Genomic DNA, 15,116 nt, shown 5'->3' with positions numbered 1-15,116 from the left:
GCATCATGCAAGGCACGCGCATGAAGCCAAAAGTGGTACGTTTGTCAAATTTCAATCGCAAGAGCGATGAATTAAAATTGTAAAAAATTATGCATTCTTAAATTTTGCTTATAAAAAATTCAAAAAAATTCAACATTTTAAAAGTTATAATATTCTTATATTTGATTATGTTACTATAATAATTATATTATCACTTTATTTATTATGATCTATTTATAGTGTTTACAAACTTGGGCACACGAAAAATTATCAAATCCTTGATTTAAAAAATTTGGCACCCAAAAAAGGTTCGCCACCCTTGTTCTATAATTATATATGATATTTGAACATTATATCAAACGTGTATATATAGTGTGTATAAACATGTAAATTGTAACTATAGGTATACAGCATATATATATGTACGCACGTTTGGTATGTCGTGTTTGTATATAATAATATGCATAATTATATCTGATGTATTACATAATATTAAAAAACATAAATGTATATAGATTTATTGGATAATAAGGATGATATAACCCCTAAACTCCTCTCTGGGCATGCCACTGTGCAGCCCGGTGCCTTATGTAACTTATAACTTATAATAATTAATAGGTATGCGCTCCAGGCTATATTATTCCTATAACATAATCTATAGATTATACGTATACGTTTGATAGGCGAGGCAAACCTGTGTTGTATACCTAACTGTTGAAATTCTTTATTTTATAAGCAGACTAAAGCACAATTTAAGTAGTTAATTCATAAATCAATATTAATATATTATTATATTATACGCGTATATACCTAATATCTTCATGCCTACGCCAAATATACATGGCAGCATGGGAATTAGTTTACGAAATCGATCGCGGCGCGCTATCTATACGTATAGGCAGCTAAACTAAGAACATCTTTGCATAATAATATAATATCATTCTATTCCACTATCTGTCAACATTTTAAAAATAATAGCCGTTTAAAATGTCGAATTGTTTGGCATGGTGACACATTTGCTACATATACCTAAATGTATGGGTGGTGAAATTTTTTTACCAATATATAAGATCAACAAAATTTGCAGGACACCCAACTGCACCTATACAATAAAAAGGGCATCTTTTGAGGGGGCATAAGGAGCCCAGGTCCTCTCTACAGTTTATTGACACTCACCAAAATATTTGTTATATTTAAGTGACAAGATAAAATAATCCTATACTAAAACTATTTCAAACAGCTATATAGCACCTGAAGTGCCATAGATTATTATTATTGGCTAAATTTATGTTAAGTTGGAGTAATACTATAATTCCTAATTAATTTGAAAAACCAAAACAATCAATATATATATATTATAAGTTATAATTTATAACACAATAAATCATGCAGTGGCAGTTATACATAATTATTCAATGGGGCAAAAATAAAGCCAACCCCTAAAATGCTCCCCCCATCAGAGCATTTTTATATATAATATAATGCAGCCATACAGGGTGTAACTGTAGAAAGACCTTATAAAAAAAATATGCTTATTAAACATATTATGTCAAAAATTGTTAATACTATAATATGTCTATATGATAACTAAATAATTTAATAAACATAATCATGTGACCAAATTTTCAAAAATCATATTTTTTAAAAAGTTATACGTTCCAAATTAATTAAACTCAAAAATATTTAATTTTAGATAAATCTTTTTATCATCAATATTGTTCTTATAATCTGCAGATTCACAAATAGACTATTTTGAATTTATTCAAAAGAATTTTTATTTTATTTTCAGTACTAAAAAATAAAAACATGCATGTTCTGATTGTTCTGAATCCTATTTTTATACTTGTTTTATCTTTTATCTAATAATATTTCTTAAAATACGTGGGAGAATTTTTTCTAGTTTACGACGTTTTTATATGAAATGATTTCAATTTTAGGCGTTTTATAACACGCCGTGCATGCGATAAGAGTCTATATATACAAGTATACAACGTCGTAAGTCGTGACACTAACTCCGGTATTCATAGCTTGTTTAATTCCAAGGAATTCTTTGGAATATATTTTTTAAATTTTAAAATTAACAAATTAAATTATTAAATAATAATTGATAAACTATAGTATTTTTTCGACGTTTATATAACATAATATATATAAAAATTAAAAACTACAAAAATCTTATTACTATATTATTATTTCCATATTGTGAGCAACATAATATAGCATTATAGTGTTTGAAATATATTATATTATAGTTTCTGTCTCATAATTTAGTATCTATACATATATCTACCTACCACCTTAGTACCTTACCTACTATATTGTTGCAACGATGAACTCATTTAATATTTTATTATGCAGCCTAAAAGATGTAATATGTTATATTATGTACTTATTTTTGGTACAAATTTATTGTATCTACTAGTGCAGGGTATTCTGGGTATTGCCGGTATTGGTTTATTGTATCGACATCTGTCTCTGTAACCGTGCTGTGGCCATCAAAATGTACGATATGTGTTTCTTATTTATACCTAATTACAGCTAGTCTACAACAAAATAAATGTTATTTCTATTATTTATAGCTGCAGAGTATCAATTTGTTTGACTGTTATTGTTCTTAAAAACATTGTTATACCTAGTACCTTTTAAATTCAGAAAATAGAAATGGATGATTTTGACTTGTTGGAAAATCTTGAATTCATTCAGAAATATTAGAAATAAATAAATATAAAGAAAATGCTGTCGAAATCTTAAGATGGTTGATAATGATAAATATATGCTTATAAAACCCCCTTTTGAAGTTAGGTTATCATAAGACATATTTTATTTTTAAGTACCATAACGACATGATGTAAATATTTTGAAAATTGTCTTAAGTATAGATCATAATATAAACTAAATAGTAAATTGAAAGTCTTTAGAGGAGACTATACACAACCATTTGTTGTCTCCGTCTTACTATAAGTGCATAACATTGCAAATTTACGCTCAGCAGATCACGTTTAGCTCCGTTAGTTTAAAAATTAGAGTGAATCAACCTATTATGAACCTTGATGTTAAGAACATTATCTGTGTTTGTATATATGTAAGTTTTTTTAAGATAGTTCAATTTTTTAGCAAGTTATGCGTGTTTAAAAAAATCGTAAATTAAAAATGCTCATATAACTCACCTAAATACTATAAGCATTGATTATATAAACCCGTACCATAATAAGTTTCATTATGGGTCAATTTACTCAAATTTTTAAACGTGGCCTTCTAAGTGTAAATTTGCTTTGCTACGCACTTATAAGACGGAGACAACAAATATGTGCTGTATAATAGCTTCCTCTTAAAAACCAATAACCATGTATCTACCTATAGAATTTTCGAAAAGATGTTTATTATGAGTATGCATGGTACTATGGTAGATTGACTATCAAAACGTTTGATGAAACGGATCATTAACATTTGATTTCTATAAAAATTGAACTTTTATCTAACGATCATAGAAAGTTAATTTGATTATCCGGTATTCCGGTAAACTTCATTTTTGTTTTAAAGTAGATAAAATTATGAAATAATTCGTATTAAATTCAAATTTTAAATTTTAATATACATAATATATGTATATTAGTACCTACGCTGTCTATTAAAGTTGGTAGTTTACTTTATTATTAATTATAACTTACATAACCCCACAAACAAAAAATTTAAAATATGCCACTTATTATATAAAACGCTATATAATATTAAATAAGCAGACATTAGAAAAATGTATATTATTAATTATCTAGATATTTACGGCTTTATAAATAAACAACTTAGAACAGATGTTAAATTTTCATCCAACGAATTAAAATCATCTATTACTGTAAGGCAATATAATATTCAATAAATATAACAAGAAAACAATGATTTACGAATTGCAATCAATCATTTTTAAATGTCGACTTCAAACTTAATCAGATAATTATAATAACATTTTTTATATACAAATATACAATGTAACAGTTCTAAACCATTTTGACTCTTTCTTATTTTCATAACTAATCAAGTTGTAATAATTTATAGTATTATGCATGGCCGCAGTGGGGATTTTTGTATGTTTTTTGGGGAGGTGTTTAGATAATATAGCTATATACTTATTTGTTAATTGGTTGCGTTGCAATATCTCTCTGTTTTACATCTACTACCTAAAAATATAAAAGGTAATAAGTACATTATTTAAAACTAAATTTTTTTTTTTTCTAATTAGTTTAGGACTTTATATAATATTATAATAGTTCATAACGAACCATATATTTTTGTTTGTCAAATTCCCTTTAAATTGATCAAAATTAAAGATTGATTTTTTTTTTTCAGTTTGGTGGTTACACCGTAGACAACCCCCTCCCCCCCCCCAAAAAAAAAAAAAATGCCACTGATGCATAGATATTCATTATTTTTTATCATAAATGATAAATGTACAGTCCACATTCCAGATACCTGACAATATTTATGATCAATAGTAAGAATGTGAATTACAAATATTTAAGTGATTTATGCAATTAATACAATCACATCATTAGGTATCGCTAGGTATTTATCATTTAACTTTCACTCAAGCAGGAGATACTGTATTAAATTATCTCCACTATTTATAATATCATAATATTCAATAATGCTTTATTAAATAAGTTTTAAATTCTTCACTAATTTAATGTATTTCAATCATTACTATGTCTTGTCAGAAATCAACATTTTAAGAAAAGATAATTAATATTAATATGAATCTAAACTCTAAAGCAGCAGTTCTTAAACTTTTTTTCCTGTGGAACTCTTTTTTGAACCAAATATAGCCACAGTGACCTGCTGTGAATATCATGAAAAATAGGACAAAAAAATACTCATTAATAACAAATAAAAAAAAAAAAATCTAAACATGGTAAATTATGTATTATGAGCTAAAGACTGCGGTGCCGTTAGAAAGTGTTGCGGTACACCAAGGGCACAGTTTGGAAACCGCTGCACTAGAGCATTGTATTTTCATACAAAATACTAGAACAAATATTTGTATTAAGTATTAACATAGTACAAGTCATGAAGTTAATAGGGGTTTCTACAGTGCAGGATATTTCATTTTTTCAATATTCTGAAAATAAAATTATACGATTATAAGGATTAAAAACTGAACTAGTTTAAATGTTAACGTTTATTAATAAACTTAATTAATATAAAAATGAATACATCAAAATTAGGCGGACATTTCATTATAATTTACTTAAAAATTAATTTGAGTATTTAGAGTGTTACACAAGGCAATATCATAGTTTACAATACACTACCCGAAAGTATAGTTAAATATAAAATAAAAAGCACATAAGAATATTATAGTAAAATCAAACATTATTAACAATTACTGAACCACCATGGTCAGCTTTTTTTTCAACGCCTTGACTTTCAACCTCTTCTGACATTGGTGTAACTCCGCCCCTAACTTGTATGTTATGCTTATTTTTAAAATCATTGATTTCAATACCTTTTTTAGTTAATTGTTCATTCAATGTTTTCACAATTTTACCCATCTAAAACATATTATTACAATGAGTTATCATAAAAATTAATTATTTATCACAAGTTTAAATAAAATTAACAAATTATTGCCTAATTCAGTTAATTACCTACCATATAAATGTATCTTAAAGTCAATGATAATTTTAATTAATAAACATTCTACAAGCACTAGACCAAAAACATAAACAAATATTTTTTTCTTTAAAAATTAAGAAAATGCAATAGTTAAAAAAATTACTTTCATCTAACATTAAATTTTCTAATGCGATTATTAGTAATCACATTATTGGTAGTTTACTACATAAGCAACTAATTTAAGTACAAAACAATATCGTGTATAATCATTTATCAGGTTAAAAATCAAAAGGCAACCAAGCAACAAGGTTCAGTGTTTACATCGAGAAATTTATCAAAATTTTTATATTTTTGGATTGTGATCCATTAAGTAAACTTATAGTCAAAGATTAAAATTAATTTTATTTGGATTAAATAAATTATTTTTAAAGATATTAGATAATTATGATAAAATACATGGGTACTGATCCTCCTCTTACAAGTGTTTTTATTTGTCAAGAAATTGCAGGACCACCAAATAGATTATTTTATTTATAATAGGTTCAAAATAATAATAACTGTAAAATTAAAACTAGAATTTAATGAAAGTTTATAAAACTAACTTCTCCTCTATTTTTAATTAGTGTAGGTAGTACATCACAAATCTTCCTTTCAACTAACACTCCGCCAATCAGTCTAAAACATTTTCTTTCGTCATCCAACTTGTTTAGAGTGTCAATAACAATGCTGTAACAAAATTAGGAGATAATAAAATTTATAACTAATGCATAAAATGTATTTGTACTAGGATAAATTTACAAACCTATGTTCATTGAGATCAAGCTCAATTTCTGATAACTTTGTTGCAAGTTGTCTTTGTTCCGTTCGTAAGGCATTAAAAGTGTTTTGAATCAATTCCTCTTCTGTAGGTTTTTTAACTTTGACTAGTTTTTCCATTTTGAAAGGTTTATATATAAAACTATTATTTTCTTTAATATAAAATAATCGTACAAATTGTAAATCATTCACAGCTTCTTGAGTGCCTTCAACTATAATAGGATACACATTACACAATAATAAGAGAGTAATGCTGAAACACAGATACAGAACCACACATGAACAGAAGTGGGTACAACAAAAATTTACCTAACCAAAAGCTTATCAATTGTTTGTAGGTTATGCAGCGACCAGAATGTTACCGCTTGAGACCACTACACAGGTATTATTATCTCACCATTGCCGGATGATAATAGTTTCATACTATCATATTATAGCCTATGGAAACTTCGAATTTTAAAAACTTGATGTCTTGAGGCTACTATCTACTATCCATATTCTAAGACCGGCGTCAGTGGTCTTGACCACGGCTTAAGATAGAATGGTTGCACATCGGGCTATACTACGCAATGTTAGAAGGCGGTATACGAGAGTTCTTATCTAACAAACGAAAAAGTGAACTACTACTAACGCTCTTGGTGGTTGTTAATTGGTACTACAGTATTAAAATATTCCCATTTCCCGCCATAATATTAAATTATTGCATTTTCAATAATAAATATAATATAATTGAGTTAATAAGTAACTCAATTATTATAATCACGATTCACTGATCTCATACTCTATCTATATAATAATTAAATGACAATGTTATGTTTATGTATTATCTTTTAAACGAAATCTCATCACTGTAGTCTGTGTTTGATAATTGGTTTTGTGAATATTCAATTACGTTTATTGCCTTTTTGGTCATTATGCCTAATTATTGTGCAATTCATGAGTCTCATTGTGCGTCCAAAACTCTTTTTGGCGTTCCTAAAGAGGACGAAATATAAAAACTTTGGGAGGATGGTCTAGGTATTAAATTAAAAAAAAAGTTTTAGAGTGTGCGCCTCACATTTTAAAGAATGTGATATTATTAGCACATGGGAGTCTGGTGAAGGACTTAATAAGTACACCATAAGTTTACTTCTTTATTGAGCTACATACAATAAGAATTTGTTGTATTATGAATGATATGATATTATTCAATACACTATGTACCTATGTGTTAAAATATGTTGTAGTCTGTAGGTATTATTTTAATTTATCGATATGCTTAAAAAAACACAAATTAAGAAAGGGAGCAATTCCATTAAAATTGTGTGAACCAGAAACTTCAGAACCCGCAGTGGACCCAGTGGATATTTTAGTAAATAGCAATTACAATTTGCTGATAGATATTATATCTTTTACTAATATGTATAAATTGTATAGAGGCTATTACACACATTGCTATTTACCAAATAGTAAATTTTAAATTAGTGTTTATTTGTTTTGGGATATAATGTTTTATTACATATGCGAAGCCACTATAAGCACCTTATTATTATTGATGAAATAATTTTTATTTCATAATTTGATGAGTTTGAAACTTTAAAGGATTATCATTTATCGGATTATCCATAAAATTTGTAAATTACTAATTAGTACTTTTTGAATACCACAATATAAAATAAGAATAGAATTTTGATGATGTATATGTAAGCAACTAGATAGCGGTGTAACGTAACTTTTAACAGATTTCTGATAAGAACAATTGGTGATCACAAAATAATGACTCGTTGTGCAACCATTCTATCTTAAGCCGTGGTCTTGACTTCTTGAGTTCTTGACTGAGTTACTGTTGATTACTTGATTAGTCGTCTAGTCGATCCGTGTTTAAGTCGTTATGTAGTATTGTAGTAGTTGACGGTTATAAATCTTAGGTTTTAAGTTTTAGCTGTTGATTATTGGCCGTTGCCTTTTTCCATTCAGTATTCACGAAATCTTTATACATTCTTAAAAATCAGTTACAATTTAAATAGTTTCCAAATTCTTGAGATATATTCACGCATGCGTCAAACTTAAATCATGTCTGATAGTCAATATACTCAAATTTTTAACAGAAATTCTGTGAGTAGTTTAAATGTCTTAAGCTTTTAATAGTGATTGCAATTTATATTTTTGTGATTTTTAAAGGTCAACGATGTTGATGATTCAGACCTCATTAATAGTTATGACAAACAATATGAAAAGGTGAAAAAGAAGGCCAAGGCAAAACTACCACCTATTGATTCAATGTCTGATCTGTGTTTAAACGATGAAGTAATAATCCTTATTTCAATTAATACCATATATATGTGATATATATTTCTATCTCCAAGTTTCTTAGTTAATTTATAAAATAAATGGTTAAGTATATTATTCCATCTACCGAGGGAACGCAACTGGACAGTGACCAAAACTAATTTATTGCCACACATTTCCACAAAGTTGGTCGCCTTGTGATTAGAGAATTTGATCACGAAATGGTGGTACTGGTTCATTTAGATCTGTGAGCGAGTTAAATTCTTTCGGTAGACAGATTATAGTTACTTAATATTTTATTGATTTAAGTATTATATATCATTTTGATTTTCCAATCTTATAAGATATTAAATTTTATGTACATTTTAATTCTATTATTTTTAATATTTGAGTGCATTTATTTATCAAATTATTATGAATAAATCATCATTAATTTACTATCAAATTTAAAATTAAGAATATTATCTAGAACCGGGTCTAGAACCTTAAAAATTTTATTTTTATAATTAATTTTAAAGCAAGTTTTGTATGTAAAATAAAAAAATTAAAAATAAATAAATTTTAAATTTTCCATAACTTGCTGGACCTAAAATAAAAATATCAAAACGATAAATGTGAAGCCCTGATAATATTCTTACCATCGAATTATATAATAGATACATTCGCTCAAATATTTAAAGTATCAAAATTAAATGGATTATTCTGATCAAAGATAACACATATATTTAAATATATTTAATTACATATAAGTACTTACATTTTTCCAACTGTAAAATCCAAATTTGTATGCTTTATTTACACTTATACGAGTTATACCTAGAAGTTTTCACTTATTTATTTTGTTGGGTTACACACAGTGGCGCGGAAGTCCTAAAAATCTAGTAGGGCGAAAAATATATCATGAGGCCCAACATCTTAATATCGGCAAAAATGGCATTCCATGAAGAGGAAAATTATCAATATAAAGCGGCCCTATCCTAAATTTTCAAAATATGTCGTGCCAAGGCCCGACCTTAATATAGAGTTCGGCGCCACTGGTTACACAACAATAACATGTAAATCTAAATGATGAACCTAAATATTTAATAGTTAAATAAAGAACAAATTTAAATCACTAATAGTAATATTCGAGTTGTAAATTTGTCATTATATTTTAATTTAAAACTATAATGATATACAATGTGTTCAAAATATGAGATACCACTTAATATTTCAGCTGGATGACCTTATAGTTTTATATTGAAATGGAATTTTTGAGATATGATTGGAAGTACCTAAATACACATTTTGAAACAAATTTAAAATTTGTAGCTCTCGGTAACCACAAATACAGCTTATTTTTTCAACAGTAAATACAATTTTATAAAATATTTTTTTTTTATAATTATAAAATTAAGTTACAGTATGTTTAAATTTAATATTTATGAATAATTTGCTTTAAGAACTTAGCAAACGGAAAATTGTTTCAACCAAAATGTACCAATCTAATATTTTGTTTCTCAACTACTCAACACCCGTATGTTTTGTTTTTTTATTCACAAAAATTTTAATTATAGGTATGTCTTTTGATTATTCAAAAATTAAATTAAATATTTTAAAATGTGGCCCTATCGATTTCAGGTAAACATATAAATTAGTTTTTAGAAGTTTTATCGCATTATCAGTTGCATTGGCAGGTTTGTCAAAAATCACAAACTGAAAATTAAAAATATCTGCAATACTTCGATTACAAAATTAACTTAGTTAAAATTTTTCTTAAAAGCAGATTATTCGTAAACATAATTTGATCATATTGTAATTTTGTAATTTAAAAAAAAACTTATTGTACTAGAATCTGTCTAAAATCACTACTAGAACCTGTAGAAAAATATTGGAGTTGCCATAAAAAAGTAAGTTGTATTACACATGTGTGTGTCGAAAGTAACAGATTTTAAATTTGTTTGAAAATGTATATTTAGGTATTCTATCATTTCCCAAAGATCCCATTTCAATCTAAGACCATTCAACTGAAAAATTAAGTGATACTTCATATTGTACAAAAATTTACAAGGACTGGGTATTTGATTATCTTTATAAAAATTTAATACTAAGTTAAACTATCAAATGTATACTAATAATGGTTAATATTTCACATAATTACATAACAATATGTTGATGCTCATTTTAGGAAATCAGTGAATCTATTGTGAAAAACAAATCAAAGAAAAAGGTAAGTTCAATATTATATTAAATATTATAATATCGTTATTGACACAAAAAACCTACTGTGTGCCAAATTCATGATTTTAGTATCCTTAGATTAAGAATAAAATAAGCTATTTATTTATAAAATCTATTATGTGCTATCTGCATTGTAGAATAAATGAAAAATAACAAATAATTTCTCCTATATGTTACCTACAATTAATTACCTATGAAGTATCTCCCATGTGCTATCTCTATCATAGATATTTTGTCCTATGTGTTTCGATCGTTTGTGAAATAACTCCTATGTGATTTTATTATATAAAAGCCGATTTTTTTTTTTTACACAGAGGTGTTTTTGTATCAACTACAATAGTCAAATGCTTAACACACATAATAAATATTGCAAACAACAATTATAAATACAATATTTTTAAAGAGATTACAATTAAGAGAACGCTACACCCACATGTTTTATTTCTGTCTTATAAATGTAAAACATCGCTAGAACTTTTTTACGCGGGAAAGAACTACTCAAGCTGTAATCCAAGCTATGCAACCAAATTTTCACACTATAAAGAGGAGAATATTTAATGAGCAATGTTGTTTTTAATTTTTCGATATTACGGATACAAAAAAAAGTTCTTATTGTTTGAGAATTCATTAATTTAACTTGAATAACTTTTTTTTAATTCCAATATAAAACAAAACATTAAAACAACATGCACTGTAAATATTCTCTTTATAGTGTGAAAATTTATTTGTTTAACTTGCATTACAGTTTGAGTGGTTCTTTCTCGCGCTTAACAATTTTCATAATGTTTTACATTTGTAAGACAGAAACAACATATGAGGGTATAGCGTCCACTTAAAATTAAAATAAGGAAGAGGTAATTATAATTATATTGGGAACTATTGTCATAATCACATTTGGATTTGAAGTTTTTTGAGACATATAACTGCCTTTGCATTTAAGTTATATTTTATGAATGTTTTATAGACTTCCTTGGGATGAGTGTAAACCAGTGTTTCCCAAACTTTTTTATCTTACCGCCCACTTCCAAAAAAAATCCGACAAATGTCCCCTTAAAAAAAAATTTGTTACAAAAGTATGCAATGAAAAAATGAAATTTATTGTTTATAAATATATATTATGTATAAGTGAAATATAAAGTATAAATAGTATGAAGTATAAATGAAAAAAAAATATCTTAATGAGATGGATGTGGTTATGTTAGGTTTGCTTCATTTGAAAATACTTTTTAGCAAATGAGACACATTGTGTAATATTTGTAGGCAATTGAATAAAATCGTTCTTCAAATATTCAATATTATACTGCCTAAATTTTTACTTTGATTCAGCCATCATGTGATAAAACGTTTAAAATTTAAATAAAATAATACACAACAAATACGAAAATTATTATAAAAACGACAACTAATAAGGTCCGCATTCGCGAGTGTACTAAATACAAAAATAATTTAGATAATGTAGATCACGTACGTTGTTTCTGTTATCGCTATAACGACAGATTATCAAAGAATATTGATAGACGACGAACGATTAATCTAAAAATACAAAATACACAATTCAGATAATTTAGATTACGCCCCCCTTTTGTAATGAAGTGCCCCCCAATTAAGCTTGTAACTTCCATTGCCCCCCTGGATATCTCTAGCGCCCCCGAGGGGGCAAAATCACCCACTTTGGGAAACACTGGTGTAAACAGTATTGCAAACATTTTTTTATCTGTTTGCTCTACAGTCATATTTTTTTCTATACTTTGAATTTCCATCTTTTAAAAGAGCACATTGTTCATTAATAGCCACATCATTCATGATGCTACAAGGCACAGTTAATCGTTGTAATATTGATCAAGCATAATTAAGTTTTATATCACTATGATACATTTTTGTTATTTTTGCAGGCTAACAAGAATCATCAAACTGAATCATCTAATAGATATGAGGTATAATTATAATATTATATTTAATTTATAAATCTTTCATCTATTTTAATTGAGTTTACTGAACATAGATTTCAATTTTTTATTTTTTTGAAGGATTCAGAAGTTCTTTTTCCTCCACCCCCACCACCACCAGACAGTATAAAAAATTTGCCTAAGACCGAGAGAGAAGCTCTCACATCAATGCTTATGTCATATTATATGAGTGGATTTCATACAGGTTTGTTTGTTGAATTATTTCTTGCCTAAATATATTTATTATATTAGTTTATTAGTATTATATATCATTATTATTAACTTTTGGATCAAAGCCCATATTACAGTCAACAGTGTTACATTGTTCTTTAATGTTTTTCAAATTTTTGATCGAACAGATAATAGGTTTTCTACTTTTTATAGTTTATTCACATTAAAATTAAACATTTCGTAAAATCAGTACATCTATTATTCCACTAAAAATTAAAAATTTATGTTTTGTCATTCTAAAAATTATATTGAAATTTAAAAATGATAAAAATTATGTTTACAGTAAAAACTTCTTCAGATAATAATCATAAATGTTTAAATTGATAAAAGTGTATGTAAATGATATTCAGTATCTTCTTAAGGTTTTGAAACAGATTGGTTATTACTTATTACTTATTTTATTTGTATTTTATTTTACCTTTTTTAAAAGTATATTTTTACATGAAAAACCATTTTAAGATAATCAATAAAAAAAAAGTATTCTTTTATAATTGTCCAAAAGAAGTTGCATGAATAATAACTAAACATTTAACAAATCAATGGTGTGTAAATGATCCCTTAAATATAATCTAGTGACTCATTATTGGTAGATTAATAAATTCTCCATGCAACACCACAAATTAATAAATTTTAGAAAATTAAAAAAAAAATTTTTAATTTAGGTTTCAATGGATTATTCAACATTTTAACATTTTATTTATCAGTAATAATTTAATTTCAATAAATGATTTTTTCAATGGCCATTGACTAATGCTGTCTTAATAGAGTTAAATATACCTAATATTTTCTTGTATTTCAACTTTTAAGCATAATATGTTTTAACTATAATACATACACATAATTTAAAGCAATGATATAGCCGGAGATATGGCCCACCATTGGAATTTTTTATTGATGATGTCTAACCATGGTTATAGCCTTTATAGGTAATAACATAATATAGTATTTAAATAACCATTTTAATTGAGCTCCAGATACACTACTGCTTTAAAATAATAAAATTATTTTTAATTTATGTCTTTTATTTAAATATATTTCAGGATATTATCTTGGAATGAAACAAAATAATTCTAAAAATTGATGTTACATTATTCATTCCTAATTACTGAATTGGTGAACATATATATTAAAAGTGAAAAAAATTTTGCTTGCATCTGATAACATTTTTGATATTGTTTTGTATTATATAATTTAAATATGGTAATATGTACAACTGTAATAATATAATTTTTTCTTATTATATTAAATCTATTGGATTGCCAAAACCTTATTGATGAACTAAACTTTTATGTTTTGATTATTTAATTAATTTATTATAGTTAAATCATCCAACATCCTATGTTATTGTCCGGCTGTCTTATTTAACCTGAACCAGCTTTTATATAATGTACTACTTGCTTGCATCTATACCTACTAAACTAGAGTAATTGATTTACTGAATAAGATTAAAATATAAGACATAATATGAGAAGTAGAATAAGGAACATAGAAGAAGTCTCTAAAAAGATTGTGACTTTGTAAGTAACAATCAGGTAATCCATGGAATGGCAATATTAAATACTAGTGAACTCTTCCAAATAATCTCTCAAATATCGGTGCCAGACACAAGAAAAATAAGACAAAGTTTAGTATGGAATATATTTAAAAAAATTGTTTATTCTTTTCAAAATAGTAATACTAGTCAGTTTTTATTCTAATGATTCATAATAATATATCTTTATATAAATAGTTCAGTGTCCATTAAGATAAATTAGAATTTGATACAATTATTAATGAAGGTACACATATTATAAAATGAATATAAGATGTAACCTAATCTGTTACCTTTTATCACATATTGTGTCCAAATTACGGATATCCATGGTATAGGCTTTGTGTCGTTCACTCGTACATTTGGAGAATAGACAACAATAACATAAATTGTGTTGCAAGTTAAGAAGACACCACACCCGCATGTGTCGTTTCCGTCTTACAGAACTACAAAAAGTTATTCATGCTTAAAAAACACAAAAATAATGTACCTATTATGATCAATAAGAATTTTTTTTG

The 15,116-nt window shown here is 26.5% G+C and overlaps 2 protein-coding genes and 1 pseudogene across 2 annotated transcripts; 1 reads left to right on the top strand and 2 right to left on the bottom strand.

Moving 5' to 3' along the window:
* LOC149057377 (uncharacterized) overlaps positions 1 to 15,116 on the bottom strand; it is a 133,237-nt pseudogene that overhangs the window by 82,654 nt on the left and 35,467 nt on the right.
* Positions 5,132 to 6,689, bottom strand: Pfdn2 (prefoldin 2). The gene is made up of 3 exons (XM_015520436.2): positions 6,389 to 6,689; positions 6,189 to 6,312; positions 5,132 to 5,522 (listed from the first exon to the last, which is right to left on the bottom strand). The coding sequence occupies exons 1-3, from the start codon at positions 6,520 to 6,522 to the stop codon at positions 5,337 to 5,339; spliced, it is 444 nt and encodes a 147-aa protein (XP_015375922.1). The 5' UTR covers positions 6,523 to 6,689; the 3' UTR covers positions 5,132 to 5,336.
* Positions 8,164 to 14,350, top strand: Smn (survival motor neuron). Its single transcript, XM_015520439.2, has 6 exons — positions 8,164 to 8,496; positions 8,563 to 8,688; positions 10,838 to 10,879; positions 12,783 to 12,824; positions 12,918 to 13,041; positions 14,108 to 14,350. The coding sequence occupies exons 1-6, from the start codon at positions 8,455 to 8,457 to the stop codon at positions 14,146 to 14,148; spliced, it is 417 nt and encodes a 138-aa protein (XP_015375925.1). The 5' UTR covers positions 8,164 to 8,454; the 3' UTR covers positions 14,149 to 14,350.

Source organism: Diuraphis noxia, unplaced genomic scaffold, assembly GCF_037042655.1.
Source record: "Diuraphis noxia isolate RWA-SAM2 unplaced genomic scaffold, SU_Dnox_SAM2 contig0003, whole genome shotgun sequence".
NCBI lineage: Eukaryota > Metazoa > Arthropoda > Insecta > Hemiptera > Aphididae > Diuraphis > Diuraphis noxia.
The sequence above is the reverse complement of the archived record's forward strand: the minus strand, read 5'-3'. Positions and strand labels throughout refer to the sequence as shown.